Below are 18,861 nucleotides of genomic sequence, written 5' to 3' on the forward strand. Positions count from 1 at the left end.
CCCCCTCAACATACCCGGGAAGTTTCAACTTAATACCCTCAGCTGTTTCTTAGATATTGCCGCTCTTTTGACAACCAGCATGCATATAGGATGTTTTGATTGTGTTCGATATTCCTCTCTAAATTTCCTAAATGTTTCATCCTAATGCTCTAAGCTTTTTGGAAATTGAGGATAAAAAGTGCACCTTTTTCCCAATAAAAAACCTTATATGTAAACAATGAGAAACTTGCATAACTTTCAGCCCTCGGCGGGGGCTTCGAGGGTTATGTCAACTCCAGAATTACTGTTATTTGATTTTTGGACTAAATTGAACAAATTTTTATCTCAAAACTTTGATTTTTATCTTCATCGGACTTATGATGCTTCCCAGTATTTGTAGAATCATAAAAAATAACATGGTAGTGGAAACAAAAATTAGGAACAGAAAATTCCGTGAGCAGCAGAATAGAAATAAAAGCATAATTTATAAGATTCTAAATAGCCTTTAATCGGCATGATATTCATAACTTTTAGTACACAATTATTATTCTAACAAAAACTCAAGCAACCCCATATTTCATTTAAAAAAAGTAGTGTTTAGAATTTCAACAAAATTGAAAAGCATCATTGAGTTTATTTGAGCTATTTCATAGATTTATATTGCGTAGTCTGCGAAACAATAAATTTTGCTTGTTTTAAGTTTAATTTTTTTCTTACTGCTTCCGTAAGAAGAACTTTTTTATACCAATTTTCGTCCATCTTACACAATGAATTGAAGAAGTCAACATGGGTTTTTGTTAAAAGAGTGCAATAAATATTAGTTTTACTTTCTACCTCCCTTAAACTAACTGAAGAAATTTAGCTTTTCTTTTAAAAATTTTTTTTAGGTTTCATTTACTCAGGGGGCTGAGAAGCAAGATATTCCATAGAGGAAACTCAAGCAAAAATTTTTTTACTACGGAGACAACAATGGCGTTCTTGTTGTTATTAACATCATTCCCGCCCCAGAAAAGGCAATGAAAAATGCTATATAGCGCTTAACTATTGAATTATTAAAGCCATGATTGCAGCTATAGCTGCAACCTAGTAAAGAGCGGACCACGACCCATATTAACTGAAATTTTAAAAGCGCTTTTGACAAATGCTAACTATCAAGTGAGAAAAACGTGCCATTCACAGTGGACTTTGTAATTGTAACTATTATTTTGGGCAGTCTTATTAGCAAAAGAATTATAGAAAACAAACTTATGGGAATTTTTAAGAAGAACGAAAAACACCTTAAAAATCGCTTCGAATCAAATAAAATCCCGCCGTTAGAATCACCGAGACAGATAAGCTATACATTAGAATTGCATTCCCCAATCAGGAATAACAAGGAAACTAACTTTTTTGCATGGGGAACACTGAGCCGTCTGTTATTTTTTCTTTTTATTAGAAGGGTGATGCACCAAGCCAGCAGTTGTAGAATATTAGAAACCAATCACATATCTAGCCCACTTTTTGAGTAGCATAACAGATCGTGCCAAAGCAAAGTGATGTTTTCTACCATTTTGTGCCACCAAGCATCAATTTTTGTCCAAAGATAGTCTAAATACAAGAGAACAGAAATTATAAGAAAGCCGATCGATTATTTATGGTCCAAAATCCTATATCAAGTTCTGAGCCTCCATCATGTTAAACTGTAGCAAAGTGATGTTTTCTGCCATTTTGTCCCACAAAACCTGAATTTTTGCCTAGAGAGGGTCAAAATGTCGTGGAATACAGATTCTAATAAATCCAATGTATTTTTCATGGTATAAAATCTCAACCCAAACGTATTTAGCCCCCCTCCCATCCTGGAAAATGGTTCTAATGTATGACGTCAGTGCTGTACGACGAAAATACAAGGGTGAAATATGACGGAAATACAAGGGTTCTCTAAAACGACTGGGGTACAAGGAAACCAGGTAAAATCTGAGAATTTTACTAACTAAAGAAATTTTGTTTTTCTTTTCAAAATGTTTTTTTTTTAGGTTTCATTTACTCAGGGGGCTGCGAAGCAAGATATTCCATAGAGGAAATTCAAGCAAAGATTTTCTTTACTACGGAGACCACAATGGTGTTCTTGTTGTTGTTAAGGGGTAAGAACAGTAAATGGGGCTACCGGGTAAAGGTTTAGATGAAATATGGAGCGACTGGTAATAGGAGAGAATATCTCCCTGACATCCAAGATTGGAAAGGCAAAGCCTCAGTAAAGGAATCGCTATTTGCCTACCTGTTGTGCGTTGAAGGAACCGGATATCATTTATGGCTTTTCGATGGTGATACTCCCCCCCCCCTAAGGAGACAAAATACTCTTTAAAGTTGATACGACCGATCCAAGATTCCTCCCAAAGTGTTTCCAATCCAAACCGAAACTCAATACCTCATCACTTTTCCAAAACTCGTTATAATCCATTCCATTCTACCTTTTGAACATCTCTGGTTGTCCCCAATGGGTCCCAGGCCTTCCCCCCCCCCTAGGTTCTTTTATCTTCTTCTGTTTTGTAATTCTGCCAAAATTTTACTTTTCGCCATTACTGACTGAATCTGCAAGTATTGTCTTTTTTTTGTGTTTCTGTTTTCCTTTCTAATTTTTTCAAATTTTTCACTGAAGCCAAATAAATCATCACCAAATGTGAATTGGACTCCAGTACCGGCCATCTTTGACTGCATTTCTTTTTTATAGTCTCATTTTCTATTTCTTTTCTCTCCCTTTTTTTTATTTTTTTCCACAATATTAAATAGATCTTCGTCAAGAGGGAATTGAATTACCAGATTTGGTTTTTTATATTGGACCAGAATTTCTCGAACTTAATTTTTAATTATTTTTTTTAGGCACGATAATGTTTTTCCTTTTTTGCTGACATACTAAGTACCTCCTTGGTGCTTACTTGTCAGTTCCTTATATTTGGTATATGTGTTTTGAAGTTTGTTAGGTTCTAAAACGTTTACCAAAAAATTGATTTTACGTGTCTCATTTTCTATATAAGCTGGCCTAGTCACTTCCGCATGCCCAACCGTCATATAAGTCATTTCTAGGGATAGGAAATCCCTGATACCTCCAAAGTTGCCTCCTATGAGGACATTTACAGCAGGAGTAGATACTAAGCCTTCCTTTATTGTTTGTCTCTGGTCTTTCTTTGCGCTTTCTATTCTAGCCCAAGCTGAAAGACATGGATGCTTATCTCTTTAAAAACCACAGTACCATGACTGTATCTGTATATTTAACTTCTTTTTTGTTAATTAAATTACTTCGTACGTAGGCCTAAGTTTGATCGCAACAGTGATCGATAGCCATTTCTATCAACTGCTTATTTAATTAACCTTATATCTTATGTGATTCTGCAAACGAATAATTTTTTCATCATTATGGGTTATCACCCTGCTGTCGTTTCCTGTTTTTTTACTCGTCTTTATTGGGTCAACTTCTAGCAAAATGCCTTGTTGTACAAAAGTTACAACAAGCTAATTTGTGTGCTGAAATGTACTTTTTTGTTCTGTGTAATAGTGTCTATTTTTATTATGATTTCTATATAGAGATTTCTCTGTGTCCGTAACTTCGTTTCTTATTTTGTCCACCTATTCGCCAACTCTGCCATCTCTCTACTTGTTTTTGGGTTATTTTCTCTTAACTATATTTTCGATTCTGTGTGGGTATTTTCTAAAAATTCTGGTCAGCCCGGACAGGAAGCCCCCTTTCTGCACACCTGCGTGAAAAAAAAGGCCAACAGTACTGTAGTTACTCGTCAATGCAGCTTCACGATTGACATAATATTAAAAAATAAACGAAAAATTGATTGGATTATTTGCGTTTCCGACCTTGATTAAAAATCGGGTTGATTATAGCAACCCGAAAGTTACAGCTGACGTAATTACAAATTTAGTGTTTCAGTCGATGGCTGGTTTAACTGTGAAAGTGCTCAACACTTAACATGGGATAAAATGCGTGTAAGATTGTAATATCAGTAAGTCAAGGAACGAAATCGGTTACCGAGCTAGTTAATTATTCTTTATATATATTATAATTATTCCTAGGCTATGAGCTTCATTCGCCAAGCTCATAAACTAACCGAGATAGTGGAAAGCTACTAGTCTGGAATTTTACCGGAATCATGCTTTAGATACCCATCTACATCCCCCTCTTCTGCACTAAATACCAAAATAAAAAACTTCTTACATCATTAATCCAGGAAAATTTCTTTTTGTCAGATTTTCAGAGTCACTTCCAGTTTACCTTCATCCCCTCTTTTTGGTTTAAATCTTGTGGCTGGCAGCTATAATAAAAAAAATACAATAACATTAAACTCCCCATTCAACACTGTTTCCAAATAGATGGTCACTACCATGACAGTTGAATCGTGCCCCCCCTAATAAAGTCCTAGGCTACATGCAAACAGTTTTTGATTCCAGCGGCGTCTTTTAGGGGGAGGGGGGGGTCAAGGGGGCAGATGCCCCCCCCCCCCAATAATTTTGAGAAAAAAATATTAGGTAGCTTTAAAACTATTGCTCGTTTAAGTTTCAACTTTGTTCGTTACTTTGAGCAGGTAACTTTTTTAATTTTTCCATTCTCGTTTTTAATATAAGAAAAGGCGAAAGACTGGGGTCCATTACATTTCCTAATATGTTCCCCATTAATACTACCCCTTTGATGGCTGGTGGCTCTTATAAAGCACACCAAGATTTTTGCCTATAGCTCCTTTCTTATTAGTTGGAACGAGAAATTATCTGCATAGCCAGAAACAAGAGAACGAGAGCTGTCGAATGGTATATGAGTCATCTAATAACGTTCGCACAGTACTGAATTTGACATAGTGAAATTTTTCGGATTTTGTGGAATGAAATAAATCTGACTCGGGTAGTAGTGACGTTTATATTGATTGGTAAAGGAAAAAAATCTTGTGATGTTCGTTAGTGTCTGACGGTTCCATCTGTATTATCTTTATTCAAAACTTTTTATTCATCCACAAGCAAGGACGGTTTTTAAGTATGTATCTTATAAGGCTCATCTGCCCTAGGAGAGGGAGTACAATACCGACCCGCCAAAAAGTTCAGTATAGTTTACACACGTTGCATAGAAAATCTTAGAAGTGTTTCCACTTTCTATTAGCTTTCTCATTCATTAGGAATATTTTTCAGTAATGTAGCCAGTGTTTCCACTTCTACTTATTTTGGTAGTAAAATACTTATTTTGGTAGTAAAATACTTATTTTGGGACTATTCTACTTTCAAATATTAAATCTACTTACTTTCTACTTATTTTTGGAGGCTTAAGTTTTCGTGCCGGCCAAGTATTTTGGTTTTCATTCCGTTGTATTATAATACTATAGTGTCTTATGGAATGGAAGGGTGCAATTGTTTTAGCAGTGGCATCTTTGTCGGGAGCGACAAAAAGGAAATCCGGAAAATTATGAAATACCGTACCCAATTTTGATCCTGGTTGACCTATAAACAGCTATTATATAATAATTGATCCTGGTTGACCTATAAACAGCTAATTTGTGGATATAAAGATAAGTATAAATGCATGAATTTTCTTAAAACCGTAAGGCCATCCATATATAACCCATGCATTATCCGCCCAGTTCACCAGTTTACTATCTACTATCAGCAGCTGAAAAGCCATTGAGATTATGGAGCCCTCGACCTCTTCACTAGTCGATGAGGCAATAGCAAGTAGGGAAGAAAATCTGCAAGAAGCACTGAGGAGACGACTAAGAAGAGTGGACCTCAGCACTGCTGTTTCCTATGTCTTAGAGCCGGACGGCGATCTCTCTGACCTGAATTTTGAGGATTCTGGAGACGACAATGACCCTCTTTTCTCTCTCTGACCCTTTCTTTTTTCCCTTTTCGTGCTCGTCTTCAGTCAGCTGAAGACGAGCACGATAGTAGTTGGGATGACAGCAACGATGAATAAGATCGGTCACTCAGTCGAAGAGCAAAGTCTCACCTAAAGTCTGCAAAATCCCTCCGCGATGAAGCCGAAGTAGACGTGGTTCCTAAATCTTCGGCTGAAAAGAGACGAATCTGGAAGAAAACCCCTGCGCCAGAGAATAACGTAGGCTGGAAAGGGCAAATACCAAGTCCTGACTTGTCTCTGGATAATTCAATCCCATTCTTCCAAAAGTTTTTTTGACTCTGAAATTATAAGCATCCTTGTAGAAGAGACGAATCGGTATGCTCTGCAGGAGAAAGGCTTGAAGCTGAAATGTACTATCAAAGAAATGGAACAATTCCTTGGAATCCTTTTGCTTATGGGAATCATGAAACTTCCCCACATATCTATGTACTGGGAAACTGCTACATGTTATCCTCCAGTGGCTAACGTTATGGTACGTGACCCCTTCAAAAGTATAAGACAATTCTTCCACGCAAATGGTAAATTTAAAGTAATCCAAAAGGGGAATCCAGGATACGACCCCCTCTTCAAGGTTTGACCCTTGTACAATGGCTTCCGAAGAATATGCGAGAAGTCCCAAACGAGGAACGACAATCTGTGGATGAACAAATGGTCCCGTTCAAGGGCCGGCTTGGGTTCAACAGTACATCAAAGACAAGCCACATAAATGGGGGATAAAATTATTTACAAGAGTCGGAGCCAGTGGAATAGTTTATGACTTGGAAGTTTACAGTGGTAAAGGAGCCACTGTCGGTTCAGACCTTGGTGTTGGTGCTGATGTGGTGCTCCGCCTAGTCGAATATCTCCCGAAAAAAATAACTTCAAAGTGTTCTTTGAGAATTTTTACATCAGTTTTCTTCTAGTAGAAAAGCTGCGGGAAATGGGAATTCAGTCAGTAGGCACAGTCCGAATGGACAGAATGCGGAAAGTGAAACATCCGCACTTGGAAGCTGACGACAAGCTGAAAAGCTCTTGAAGAGGCCCATTTGATTGGCGAGTTGAGCAACATTCTGGAATAGTCGTGACAAAATGATATGACAAAAAGCCGGTCCATCTTATTTCTTCATGTTTTGGGCCTAACCCATTTGATCAATGCAAACGGTGAAACAAAAAGGGGAAGGCTCAGATCGATGTAGCCAGACCTCATGTCGTCAAAGAGTATAACAAGTTCATGGGTGGGATGGACTTGAGCGACATGTTGATCGAGTTATATCGTACTGACATCAAGGGGAAGAAGTGGTACATGCGCCTAATCTATTACTTCCTTGACGTCAGCGTAGCCAATGCTTGGCTACTGTACAGGAGCAATCATCACTCTGACGCTGAGAAGCCAATATCCCTTTTTCGCTTTCGTGCGGATATTGCTGACTGGCTGCTCAGAGGTGCAGTCATCCCTGCAACAAGGAAAGGTAGACCACCAAGCGAGTCTCCAGTTACTACCAGACCGCAAAAGAAAACTAGGAGTGACAGCATCCCTATTTCCTGCGTTCCCTTTGACAACACGGCCCAATGGTCTGAGATGGTGGACGAAAGACAAAGATGCAAGTCCTGTGCAAAACACGCCCACACGTTTGTCAAGTGCCTGAAGTGTAATGTGCACCTTTGTTTAACCAAAGACAAGAATTGTTTCAAAACATACCACTCAAATGTTTAAGTAGACTGTTTCACTATTTAGCTGATGTGCTTTATAAGATCCATATTTCATGTGAAGTATGTAATTGAAATAAATGACCATCCTCAGTTGCCCCTATGTCATGGACCCCAAGGAAACTAGTAAAAAGCAAAACCGAATTTTGTCTAATCACAGTTTCATAATTCAGCCATGAAAGAGTTAATACAAATCACAGTATGTAAATAATAGACAGTATGATCGTTCCCTATCTTACCCATTATATAAACCCGGACCGAGGTGCGAGTGCTCAGGAGAACGTAAAACATAAGCGACATTAGATCTTTTCACGGGTAGACATGTAAGATTTCTCTTGAACGCGAAACTTGGCTTCAACGTTGTAACAATAAATTTTAAAGAATCTAATTTTAAATTAATGTATTTCAACACATATATGAAAATCGGTAATTAGAAGTGCAATGTTATTGTTAGATGTTTTTAAGTTTTTGTTAAGGAAAAGTAAAGGCCATATTAAACTTAAGATCAGTAGAAATAGAAGCCTACAATGACTCAAACTCAAAACGACCAGAAATTATTATTAAAGAATAAAAAAGGGGAAAGAGAATAATTGGTATGGCTGTAACACTGCATATAAATTTATATAAAACCATGGCACAATATTCCTATTTAAAACCACAGACTAATGTGAAACCTAATAGATAATCTGTGCTAAAACTGTTAGGTTGCCCCTTTGTGGTAAACAATTTTGTGACAAATTTCAAATACTCCCGCCACTTCGTGGATCCCTCTCCACTATGAAATTTCGGGTATTTCCCTGTTGCAGTATTGATTAGAAGTTAGCACTTGAAATTTCCTTATTTTCAAAAATTTAATCAACCCCCGCCCTTCTTTTTAGAAATCCTACATAAGCCAATCAGTAAAGTCCAGTGAATATAAATAATAGATTAAGTCATAATTTGTATATAAATTGAGTCATACCTGTGAGATGGGACAGTTGCAAACCACTTTGCCGGCTCACCAAGTTTCTTTCTGCTTCGTTCCTTATTTAAAAACAACAAAAGAAAAAAAAATTCTGTAAACTTACAATTCAGCTGCAGAAACAATCTGTCGGCTATCAATTTAAAAATCCAACTGAAGGCTGAAGCTGCATAGTAGTAAATGCGTTCTATAATTCTATTCAACTTGAAAATAAAATTCTTGACTACGAATGATGTAAGAAATAGCGATTGGGAAACTGCATTCGAAATGATTTAAACTCATTTCATAAAAACGATACTTTTTTGTCAACATGTGAAGAACTGTGTATATTGCAATATTTGCATTTGCATATTGCATATGTCTGGTTTTTATGCAAAGTAACAAAAGAGACGAAAATTAACTAACAAGAGAGTAATGAAGAATTATGGTATGCAAAGTAATATTTGGCAGGGAAAGTCACTGGTGATTAATTGCTATGGGTGGCACCGTGATTGCGTGATTTTTGGGGATTCGGGGAACCAAATTTTTTTAGAAAATCCTTCTTCCCTTATAGTTTATAAAATTGTCTTTCAAATAGCCTCATTTCTGAATATTCCTAACTATTGTAACATTTTTAGCCCCCCTAGGGCATGTGGGTGCCAGTGGCGTCTGTGGTGACCAAGGGGGTACGCTTGTTCATGGGTGCGGTATCTGTTGGGGAACAATTTAGACGGATTTCATGAAAGATGAAACCGTCTATTTGGTTATTAGGGATGGGGGAGGGGTAAAAAATAGCACTGTCCTAAGGCACTAAAAAACTTGCCTACGCCTCTGTTGGCTCCCATGCATATACATTAAATTTCATTTGAAATAAACTCTTTGATTTATTTACTATGTTTCTATTTTTAGATCACAATACACACACTGTTATGGCCCTTGGTTTTCTTCTGAATGTCAGTCTATTTTGTTGGATCGCGGCCGAGTATATACCACCAGGACCAGCATACCAATGCTCTACTGATTCTAACATCACTTTTTTCCCCTGTGTCTGCATCGGGGGCACAGACAATGGTCTACAGATTAAATGTGAAAATACAAACTTAGCATCGCTATCAGTAGGCTTAAACAATATTCAGACACAAATAGATGTTTTAGATATACTAAATTGTAATATAGCACGATTATATGGTCCGATATTTCATGCCATGAAAGCCAGAAAGATCAATTTCGTTGATACGCCACTTCGCAGGGTTGAAGTAGAAAGTTTTTGGGGTATTAATTCAACTTTGACGGAGCTAAACTTCAGGAATACTAAACTAGAAGAATATCCTGCCGAAGCATTTTCAGTTCTTAGCAATATTCAAAAACTAAAGATAGATGGAAGTTTGATAGATGTGTTAAAAGAAGAAGCGTTTTTAGAGCTTAAAAATGTTGAAGTTCTAACTATTTCTAATGGTAATGTAACAAAATTTCAACAGAGTACTTTTAAAGGGCTGGACAAGCTAAAGTTTCTTGATTTACATGGAAACTCCTTAAATGATATTCCAAGAGGTGCATTTCACGGACTGCGTAACCTTGAATTCGTTGATCTTTCTAACAATAGTTTTACGAAATTGAATCCAGTATATTTTAGTGACATCTCAAAGCTGACAACTGTTAATATTTCCAATAACGCAGTGCCCGAGTTTCCACGTGGTTTATTTGCAAGAAATACAGTATTGAGAGTTATTGACCTAAGTCATAACAAAATCAAAAGATTAGATGCAAATACTCTACGTGGGTTGCGTTTTTTACGAAGGATCATTCTTAACGACAATGAAATTAGCGATATTGGGCGTGGAACATTTAACTCCGTATCACGTATCGGTAAGATCGTACTTGCCCGAAATGATTTGAAAAAGGTTGATTATCAAATGTTCAATGACCTCCAATTGTGTGAACTTATTGACCTTGCGGAAAACCAAATAACTAGTGTTGAAAAACTAGCATTTAAAGATATATATTTATCAAAAATAAATCTAAGCCACAATGCTATTGAAAATATTGAAGCTGGATCTTTTGAAAATTGTGTAAATATAACTTTACTTGACCTGTCGCATAATAAGCTAAGTGGGGTTAACAAGAAAGCCTTTGATGGCACAACTTATGCACTAGAGCTTCGTCTAGAATTCAACTACTTTACGAACCTTTCACATTTCCCGTTTGACTATATGTCAGGATTGAAAGTGTTAAACATAAGTTATAACACCTTAACTGTAGTGCCGAAGAAGACATTCCCAAAGTTATACGAACTTCACACAGTGGACTTGAGTCACAATGAAATTAGCGATGTTGACAGTTCGGTCTTTCAGAATTTGTTCAGTCTTCGCTCACTAAACATAAGCCATAATAGCCTGACATCGTTAGCCGGATCAACTTTTGGCAGTATACCAACTTTACTTGAGCTTGATTTGAGTTATAACCAGTTGAAGGTAAAAGCAAGGATTATTATAACTGAATTTATGTGGCAATACCGGCAAAATTAATACATTATTACAGTATCTCAAATTTTTTCATGAAAATATCTGTTCTTATTCGTAAAAAGTTAAAGTCAATCACCACACTTCTTTAATGCTTGTCACTTTGCAGTATTGCCATGTATTATTCCAATGTGTTTTTCAGCAACTAATTTGTCACATGGGAGGATTTGAATAGATTGGGGCGGAGAGGAGTGTGCGTAGCTGCGTTCGCCTCAGGCGGCTTGGTGCTGCAGTGAGTTGTTAGTAGTAGTATTAGTAATTTGTCACATATGTCACTTGTCCATCCACTTAATTCATAAGGATATTAAGTATTTATAGAGGACAAAATAGGTGAATACTTTATAATGTTCTCGAGGTGAAAAGTCATTTAGACTGGATTCAGAAAACAAAGCAAAAATTATGCTTAAATTATGCAAGAAAAATTGAAATGACCTTCTATAAGACTAACATAGGGGTTCACTGTAGTCAATCAAGTCTTGTTTTACTATACCACCCAAGTCAAACTAATAGCCTCTTTTTGCCAAACGTTGGATTTTCTGATCCTTGAGGCAAATTGTAGTCACACCTGTTGGTGGAAAAGCCATGCTTTGTGATTAGTTTGTGTTGCGCTTTTAAATGTTTTTGCCACACTTTTGATAATTAGTCTGACATTTTTGATGGCAAAAATCGGTTTGGGAAACCAATATGAACACTAATTTGTCTTCAGATATTTTATGCTAATGCTATATTTCGTTCCTTATATTTTGTCAGATTTAACGTTGCTGTTTTAAGCTTCTATCTCCAATAATTTCAAAAAAAAACTTACCTTAAATTTTCACTCTGATTGGTCAATCATTGAGTCTTGCTTTAAAATTGAATCAAAGAGCAAAAAGTGAAATTGCAGGTCTATATTTCTGTGCTAAAACTTATTCTATAACTATGCTAACACCTTTGTCCTGGTTTAATTTCATTGGTTTATTTTTGTGACATATTTTTGCAAGCAAATCCCATTCCTTATTTCTGGAGAAAAAAATTGCCTCACCTTTTTAAAACTGGGTTAAATATTACAGAGGAACAAATCTAGACAATCAAGGGTATGCAATTTTTGGAGGGACAGCCTTTTTACAACCTGTTAAGTTTTTTTTCAAAAAAATTTCGCCAGTAAATAGAGCGAAAAGATTTTGAGTCATAACATCTTTCTAATTAAACTCTCTCTTTCTCTGAGGTTGAACATAGGCCAACCCGACAAAATACGCATGGGATAACTTGTGTGTTTGTTAATAATCTTAACTTTCAATGCGAATTGGGCGTTCGGCAGAGAACTTTCGAACTATCAGAATTATCGACTGTGCAAATTTCTGGCAACCAAAACTTTAGTGGATAATCTGACCACCTCTATTGCTATAAATTCAGTTGTCAGTTCAGATAGCTAACATATTTGAAAAAAATCGAAAATACTAATCTGCTTGTTAAAGATCTTAAAAAAGACTATTTTTCTTTCTCGAGATGTTTCCACATCAAAAGATTTGGTCGCACTCGGATGAATTATACTGTATATCATATAGCAAATAATAAACTTAACAGCACCTAATTTACAGAATGACAGAAACCAAAAGATGGAACATTTTAAAATGTCCACTGTTGATTGAGAGAATATATCTACTCCAAAAATAGATATATCAACTAAATAAATAAATATATAAACTAAATAAATATGTCAACTCCAAAAATCCTTATACTAATTTTCTAATTCTTATAAAATGGGTAAAAAACTTACAAGGAAGGAAGGTAAATAGTATTTTTTTTCCATTTATCGAATAACTAGTAACCATACGTCCAACAGGTCATTGCAACGAAGCGTAAGTAAAGAGCGTCCTGTGCCATTAGTAACTGAAACTGGACTTGTGATAACAGATTCCAATCTGAGGACCTCTAGCAACAATAAATGGGTTCAAAATGTTTTTGAAAAGAATTCTTTTTGTTAACGAATCATCTTTGAAAATAGACTAGAATCCTTATTTTGACTTTTTCAAGTTGTTTCCGTATGTAGGCTTAATTTGGGCGACTCTTTTATTTTATAACGCGCAATTTTGTGCATGCGGAAGCACTTTCCTAGCATCCTACAACTTCTCTTTTGTCCTTCTCTTTGCAGAGTTTGCTTAATGCTGATTATAACTTTAATGCCATAGGTTAGCCTGCGTTGCTTTATTTGGGCTCTAGCATTTTAGTATAAGAAGAATGTTTTCTTAGAGACTTTGCTTCAACCCCCTCCCTAAAAAAAAATTAAACTAAGGCAGAGCCAAATTCTGTTGTAACATTTCCTCTTAAATTTTCCTTTTTAAATCATAAAAAGCAAAGGAGATTTTGTTTTTTTGTAAGTAGTACGATATTAGATTGTACTTTTACTTAGTTGATATTTGTAGTAATAAACCGATTACCTGACGAGGCAACCGCGCAATTTAAAATATGAAATTTTATTAGGAAAAGTGAAGTTGCCCAAAAGCATTTTCAGGCGGGCTAGACTGACGAGTATCTTATTTAAAGGGGGGGGGGTAAAAACACTTGCAAAAAGGTTGTTGTTTTCTTTTGACAGTCTCCCGCATATTGTAAAAAAAAAATGGTTTATGATCAGCTTTAGTCTATCAAAGATAGGAAGGGAGAAGGGAAAAAGAACCAATTCAACTGGTCCCCCCTTATGTGTACCCATTTACTGAAAAAATCTGATTTGTAAAACAAATTTTGGGCTTGCCTCGCCATATATCGGAAAAAGTAGTTTGGAATTTTCAGAATCAGGCTTTCTAAATTAACACTGAAGAATACTGAATATGATAAAAACAATCCTCCAACAGAAAAACATATCTCAATCAATTAACGACCTCTGATATTCGTACTCACTTATTAATTAATTAGTTTATTAGTAACCCTAGATTAAGGTATTTCAAAGTGAGATTGAAAATACTTGCAAAGTAGTAAACTTGAAAACAAAATTATAATTAAAAATGCCGTTTCAGCTTAGGAATGAATTATAGTTTTAATTATATCGCATTAAATTTTGCTATGTCGTTTTCAGAGTGTGGCCCGTGGAGCCTTTGTTCGACTGGTATCTCTAAGGTCATTGGCTATTCATCACAACAAACTGGAATCAATATTTCAAATCCCAATATCTTTATTAGAACTGGACGTCCGTCACAACAATATAAAGAAATTGCCACCGAACAGAGTTTGGCCTACCATGAACGCTTTACTTTCCTTAAACTTGGATGATAACAGTTTGGGTGATGTTCTTGAAGGAGGTTCTTTCAGCAACTTGATTGCCCTCCAAAAACTAAGCTTACGCTGCAATAAAATCACAAAAGTTCCAAGAGATGCCCTAGGTGGAATTTCGTCATTGCAGTATGTTTTTCTAGACGGAAATGAAATATTAGAGCTGGAAAGAGCTGCTTTTGGAAATCTCCCCGTTATGTTTCAAATAACTTTGAGCAATAACTCAATTTCTGCAGTCGAAGTCAAGGCATTTGAAGGACTTTTGCAGCTGCTGACTCTCAACCTGTCAGCAAACGATATTACTTATTTGAAACCAGGAGTCTTTCAAGGTAAAATTTTAATTTTTTATGTATTCAAAAGGAAATCTGCAAGCCTTTCCCCTTTAAAAAAAAATGTAGTGAATAATTTTTTACATTTGAATTCTGTTTATGTACTTTTGTTAATTAGAGATTTAGTTTGATAAGGAATAGTGTAGACTATAAGGGCACATTTACAGACACAATGAATAATACAAAATCAGCATTACAGCCAGATAGGCTTTAGGATGGATTTGGTTCAAACCCCTTCCCCCCTCACCTAATATAGAAACTATATGCACGTTTTCCATAGCCGAGGGTGGTTTAAATGGCGACTGGCTGTAATCCCATCCCATATATTGAAAACCTTATTGATTATCACGGTGGCAAATGGTTCACAAATCTCATTGGATTAACACATAAACATCGCTAGTTTGGACCAATATAACATGCGCACTGTCAATTAGCGTTCAGATGCATGATGGGTATAAAAAAAATCGGACCAGAATTTCCAAACTCAAACCACAAGCATCATGAAATCCTGCTTTTTCTGGTAAATAAAGGTACATTTCCTGCTTCTCTCTTTACGAGTTTTTTCATAGATATACTGAAATTGACTATAGGTTTTGCCAATCGCGTCTTATTATGCTCTTAAAAAGCAAGCATATGCACTCGTGAGCAGAAGATGAAGTGCATGTAGTGCTTTATTGAAGAGGTTGAATTGTTTATAGGTGCTATTCATGTCTCTAGAGGTTAGTTCATTCAAGGGATTTGCAGGCAATTACATAAGGTGATTTTTTCATATATAGAATTACATATGTGATGAGATGGGCATTCCGTGGTTAATTTTATAGATCTAAACAGAAATCATACAAAAAGAAGAAGAAATATACCATGTGATTTCCCATTTTATGCTTTTCCCTAATGTAATAACTATCATCATTGCAACTGGTAAAGGTCACCCCCCCCCCCCCAAATAGGGACAGGTACAAAGTTGGCTAAAGTATTTGCTTATTTTGTAGATTAGTGCTATTCTTTTTATACTTATTTTTCAGTAACGAAATTCATTTTCTTAAGTTCAAAATTAAAAATAAAACTGCTTTCAAAACAAAAAATCGTAAAATCAGAAATGTTTTGTATTTCATCTAAGGCTATATCTGGCCCTGTTAGGGGACACTACATTTGGAAAGAGCATCAAATGGGAATCAAATTGTCTAATTTTTCTGTCTGATTCTTATTCTATTAAATAAAAAAAAACAAGTTTTTTAAACTGAAAGTAAGGAGCGACATTAAAACTTAAAACGAACAGAAATTATTCCGTATATGAAAGGGGCTGTCCCCTCCTCAACGCCTCGCTCTTTACGCTAAAGTTTTTTATTGTTTTAAAAAATAAAGTTGTGAGACAGAGTCAAACTTAAGCATGAAGAGCGAGGCGTTGAGGAGGGGAAAGCCCTTGCATATACGGAATAATTTCTGTTCGTTTTAAGTTTTAATGTCGTTCCTTACTTTCAGTTTAAAAAACGTGTTTTTTTTTTATTTAATTTCTGATCGTTTTTTAGTTAATGCAGATTTTATTTTGGCTCACCGTCATTGAATAAGTAGGCCTAAACAAAATTTGCATAAAAATTTTACTCTTCTTTTGCTAAATGGCTGTTTCTAAATTTGGTTCTGACGTAATTTACAAATTAACTTACGTAACGAACTTCTATATTCGTATATTTTTCTTCTGGCAAAAAATACGTTGCAGATATAGTTGCAGATTTTTGCAGATATGAGCTTGAAACCTATGTAATAAAGTTTTTTGATAAGCCGAATCTGACGGTGGGATTTTCATTAAAATTCTTTCACTTGTAGGGGATGTTTCCTCCCTCTTTAAAAAATCAGGTAAATTTTCTCAGGCTCGTAGCCTTTGATGAGTAATACTAAACTTAATAAAAGTTATATATTTAAAATCAGCATTATAAGCCCATTCTTTTGATACATTTATTGACATCAAAATTCTGTTTTTAAAAGTTTCGATTACTATTGAGCCTTATCGCTTGTTTTTTTCTTATTGTTTTTTTTTTATAACTTACATGTTATTACTTATATGAGGGGGTTCTCCCCTTAGTCAATACCACGCTCTTTACGTTAAAAGTTAAAATTTTAATTCACAAACCCCTGAATCACAAAGGCCGTTTATTTAGAATAGATATAGCTCTTTTGAAAGAACTAAAAAAAAATGTAACGTAAAGAGCGAGGCATTGATTTGGGGGAGACCCTCCTCATATACGTAATAATTTCTGTTCGTTTTAAGTTCTAATGTTGCTTCTTACTTTCAGTTGAAAAAATTTGTGTTTTTTTTTATTTAATTTCTGATCGTTTTTTTAAATAATGCTTGGATATTCGGCGCCCCCTTCATAGAAATGTCCCTTACCCCAAACAAACATCCTCCACGGAAAGATTCTCCCGCGTAACCCCCGCCTCCAGCCCCCCCCCACCAGGAAAAAATCCTTCCTGAAAATGTCTGTATGCTTCCCAATAACCAATACTATATGTAATCAATGGTTTAAGTTCATAACCATTCGCCCGTCCCCTGGAAACTGTGGGTAACTTAGTAATCCTAAAAGACATGTTTATCGGACGTTCGCCGATGTTGAACAAAACAGACGTCTAAAAATTTTGATAGGTTAACTTTCAGAAAAAATGAGCATGAGAAAGGGCCTAATTACCCTCCATTTTTTGGAGGGCACGCATCGTGATCTTTCTTCGAGCAAAAAATGCAAATTTCCACCTTTTTGCAGATAGGAGCATGAAACTTCTTTAATAGGGTTCTCTGATAAGCTGAATGTGATGGTATAATTTTCGTTGAAGTTAATTAAAAATGCAAAATTCCACATTATTGCAGATAGGAGTTTGAAGCTTCTTTAATAATGTTCGTTGATAAGCTGAATCTGATGGTGTGAATTTCGTTAAAGTTAATTAAAGAAATTTGCAATTAAAACAAAATTTTATTGTTAAAAAAAAATTGAGTTTAGAGAAAGTAAAACTTTAGCGTAAAGAGCGAGGTATTGAGGAGGGGCCAGCCCCTTTCATATACGGAATAATTTCTGTTCGTTTTAAGTTTTAACGTCGTTCCTTACTTTCAGTTAAAAAAACTAGTTTTTTTTTATTTCATTTGTGAACGTTTTTTAATTAATGCAGGTTTTGATTTTGGCTCACCGCGCATGAATAATTAAAACGAAATTTGCATATTAATTTTACTTTTATTTGGTTAAATGGCTTACTCGAAACTTGTTGAATTTTATTTACGAACGTTTTTATTAGTAATAAATATACGTAGCTTACGTAACGAACTTCTATATTCATATATTTTTAATACGTATATTAGGGGGTTTGCCCCCTATTGCTCTTTAAGCTAAAGTTCGAACTTTGTTCCAATTCTTTAAAAATGATCCCTTAATCACAAAGGCCGTTAATTAGAATAAATAGCTCTTATGAAAGCACTAAAAAATCGTTGGCTTAAAGAGCGAGGCATTGACTAGAAGGTGAACCCAATCATATAGCTAATATTTTTTTGTTCGTTTTAAGTTTTGATGTTGCTCCTTACTTTCAGTAGAAAAACTTGTTTTTTATATTTAATTTCTGATTTTTTTTTAAATAATGATGGGAAATCCAGTGGCCCCTTCATAGCAAAATCCCTTACCCCATGAAAACTTCCTTCATGAAAAGATCCTCCCATATAACCCCCACCCACCCCCACCCCCCCTACCAGAAAAAATTCCCCCTGAAAATGTCTGTATATTTCCCAATAACCAATATTATATGTTAACATTGGGGTAAAGTTCATAACTTTCAGCCCTCCCCCTGGGGGCTTCGAGGGATTAAGTCATCCTAAAAGACATAGTTAGCCTATCATATTTTCGACCATGCTAAACAAAATGGCTATCTCAAAATTTTGATTGGATGACTCTGGGAAAAAAATGAGCGTAGGAGGGGGTCTAGTTGCCTTCCATTTTTTTGTCACTTAAAAAGGGCACTAGAACTTTTAATTTCCGTTCCAATGAGCCCTCCCACGATATTCTAGGACTTGGGGGGTTCTCCCCCAAGTCAATACCTCGCTCTTTACGCTACAGATTTTTTAGTGCTTTCAAAAGAGCTATCTATTCTAATTAAACGGCCTTTGTGATTCAGGGGTTTGTGAATCAAATTTTTTTTATACTTTTAACGTAAAAAGCGTGGTCACCCGTCACCCGATCACCCCGATCAAAATTTTGAGATAGCCATTTTGTTCAGCATGGTCGAAAATATGATAAATATGTCTTTTAGGGTGACTTAATC

The 18,861-nt window shown here is 35.7% G+C and overlaps 1 protein-coding gene across 1 annotated transcript in view; it reads left to right on the top strand.

Annotated features, from left to right (window-relative positions):
- Window positions 1-3,902: 3,902 nt before the first annotated feature.
- LOC148956592 (uncharacterized) overlaps window positions 3,903-18,861 on the top strand; it is a 61,680-nt gene continuing 46,721 nt past the window's right edge. Inside the window, exons 1-3 of the mRNA XM_089091351.1 lie at window positions 3,903-3,965; window positions 9,393-10,954; window positions 14,052-14,574. Coding sequence (XP_088947477.1) covers window positions 9,413-10,954; window positions 14,052-14,574 — 2,065 coding nt within the window. The 5' untranslated portion in view covers window positions 3,903-3,965; window positions 9,393-9,412. The remainder of the gene's footprint in view (window positions 3,966-9,392; window positions 10,955-14,051; window positions 14,575-18,861) is intronic.

This window comes from Artemia sp. Qi Xiang Cuo, chromosome 1 (assembly GCF_049724085.1).
Source record: "Artemia sp. Qi Xiang Cuo chromosome 1, ASM4972408v1, whole genome shotgun sequence".
Lineage (NCBI taxonomy): Eukaryota > Metazoa > Arthropoda > Branchiopoda > Anostraca > Artemiidae > Artemia > Artemia sp. Qi Xiang Cuo.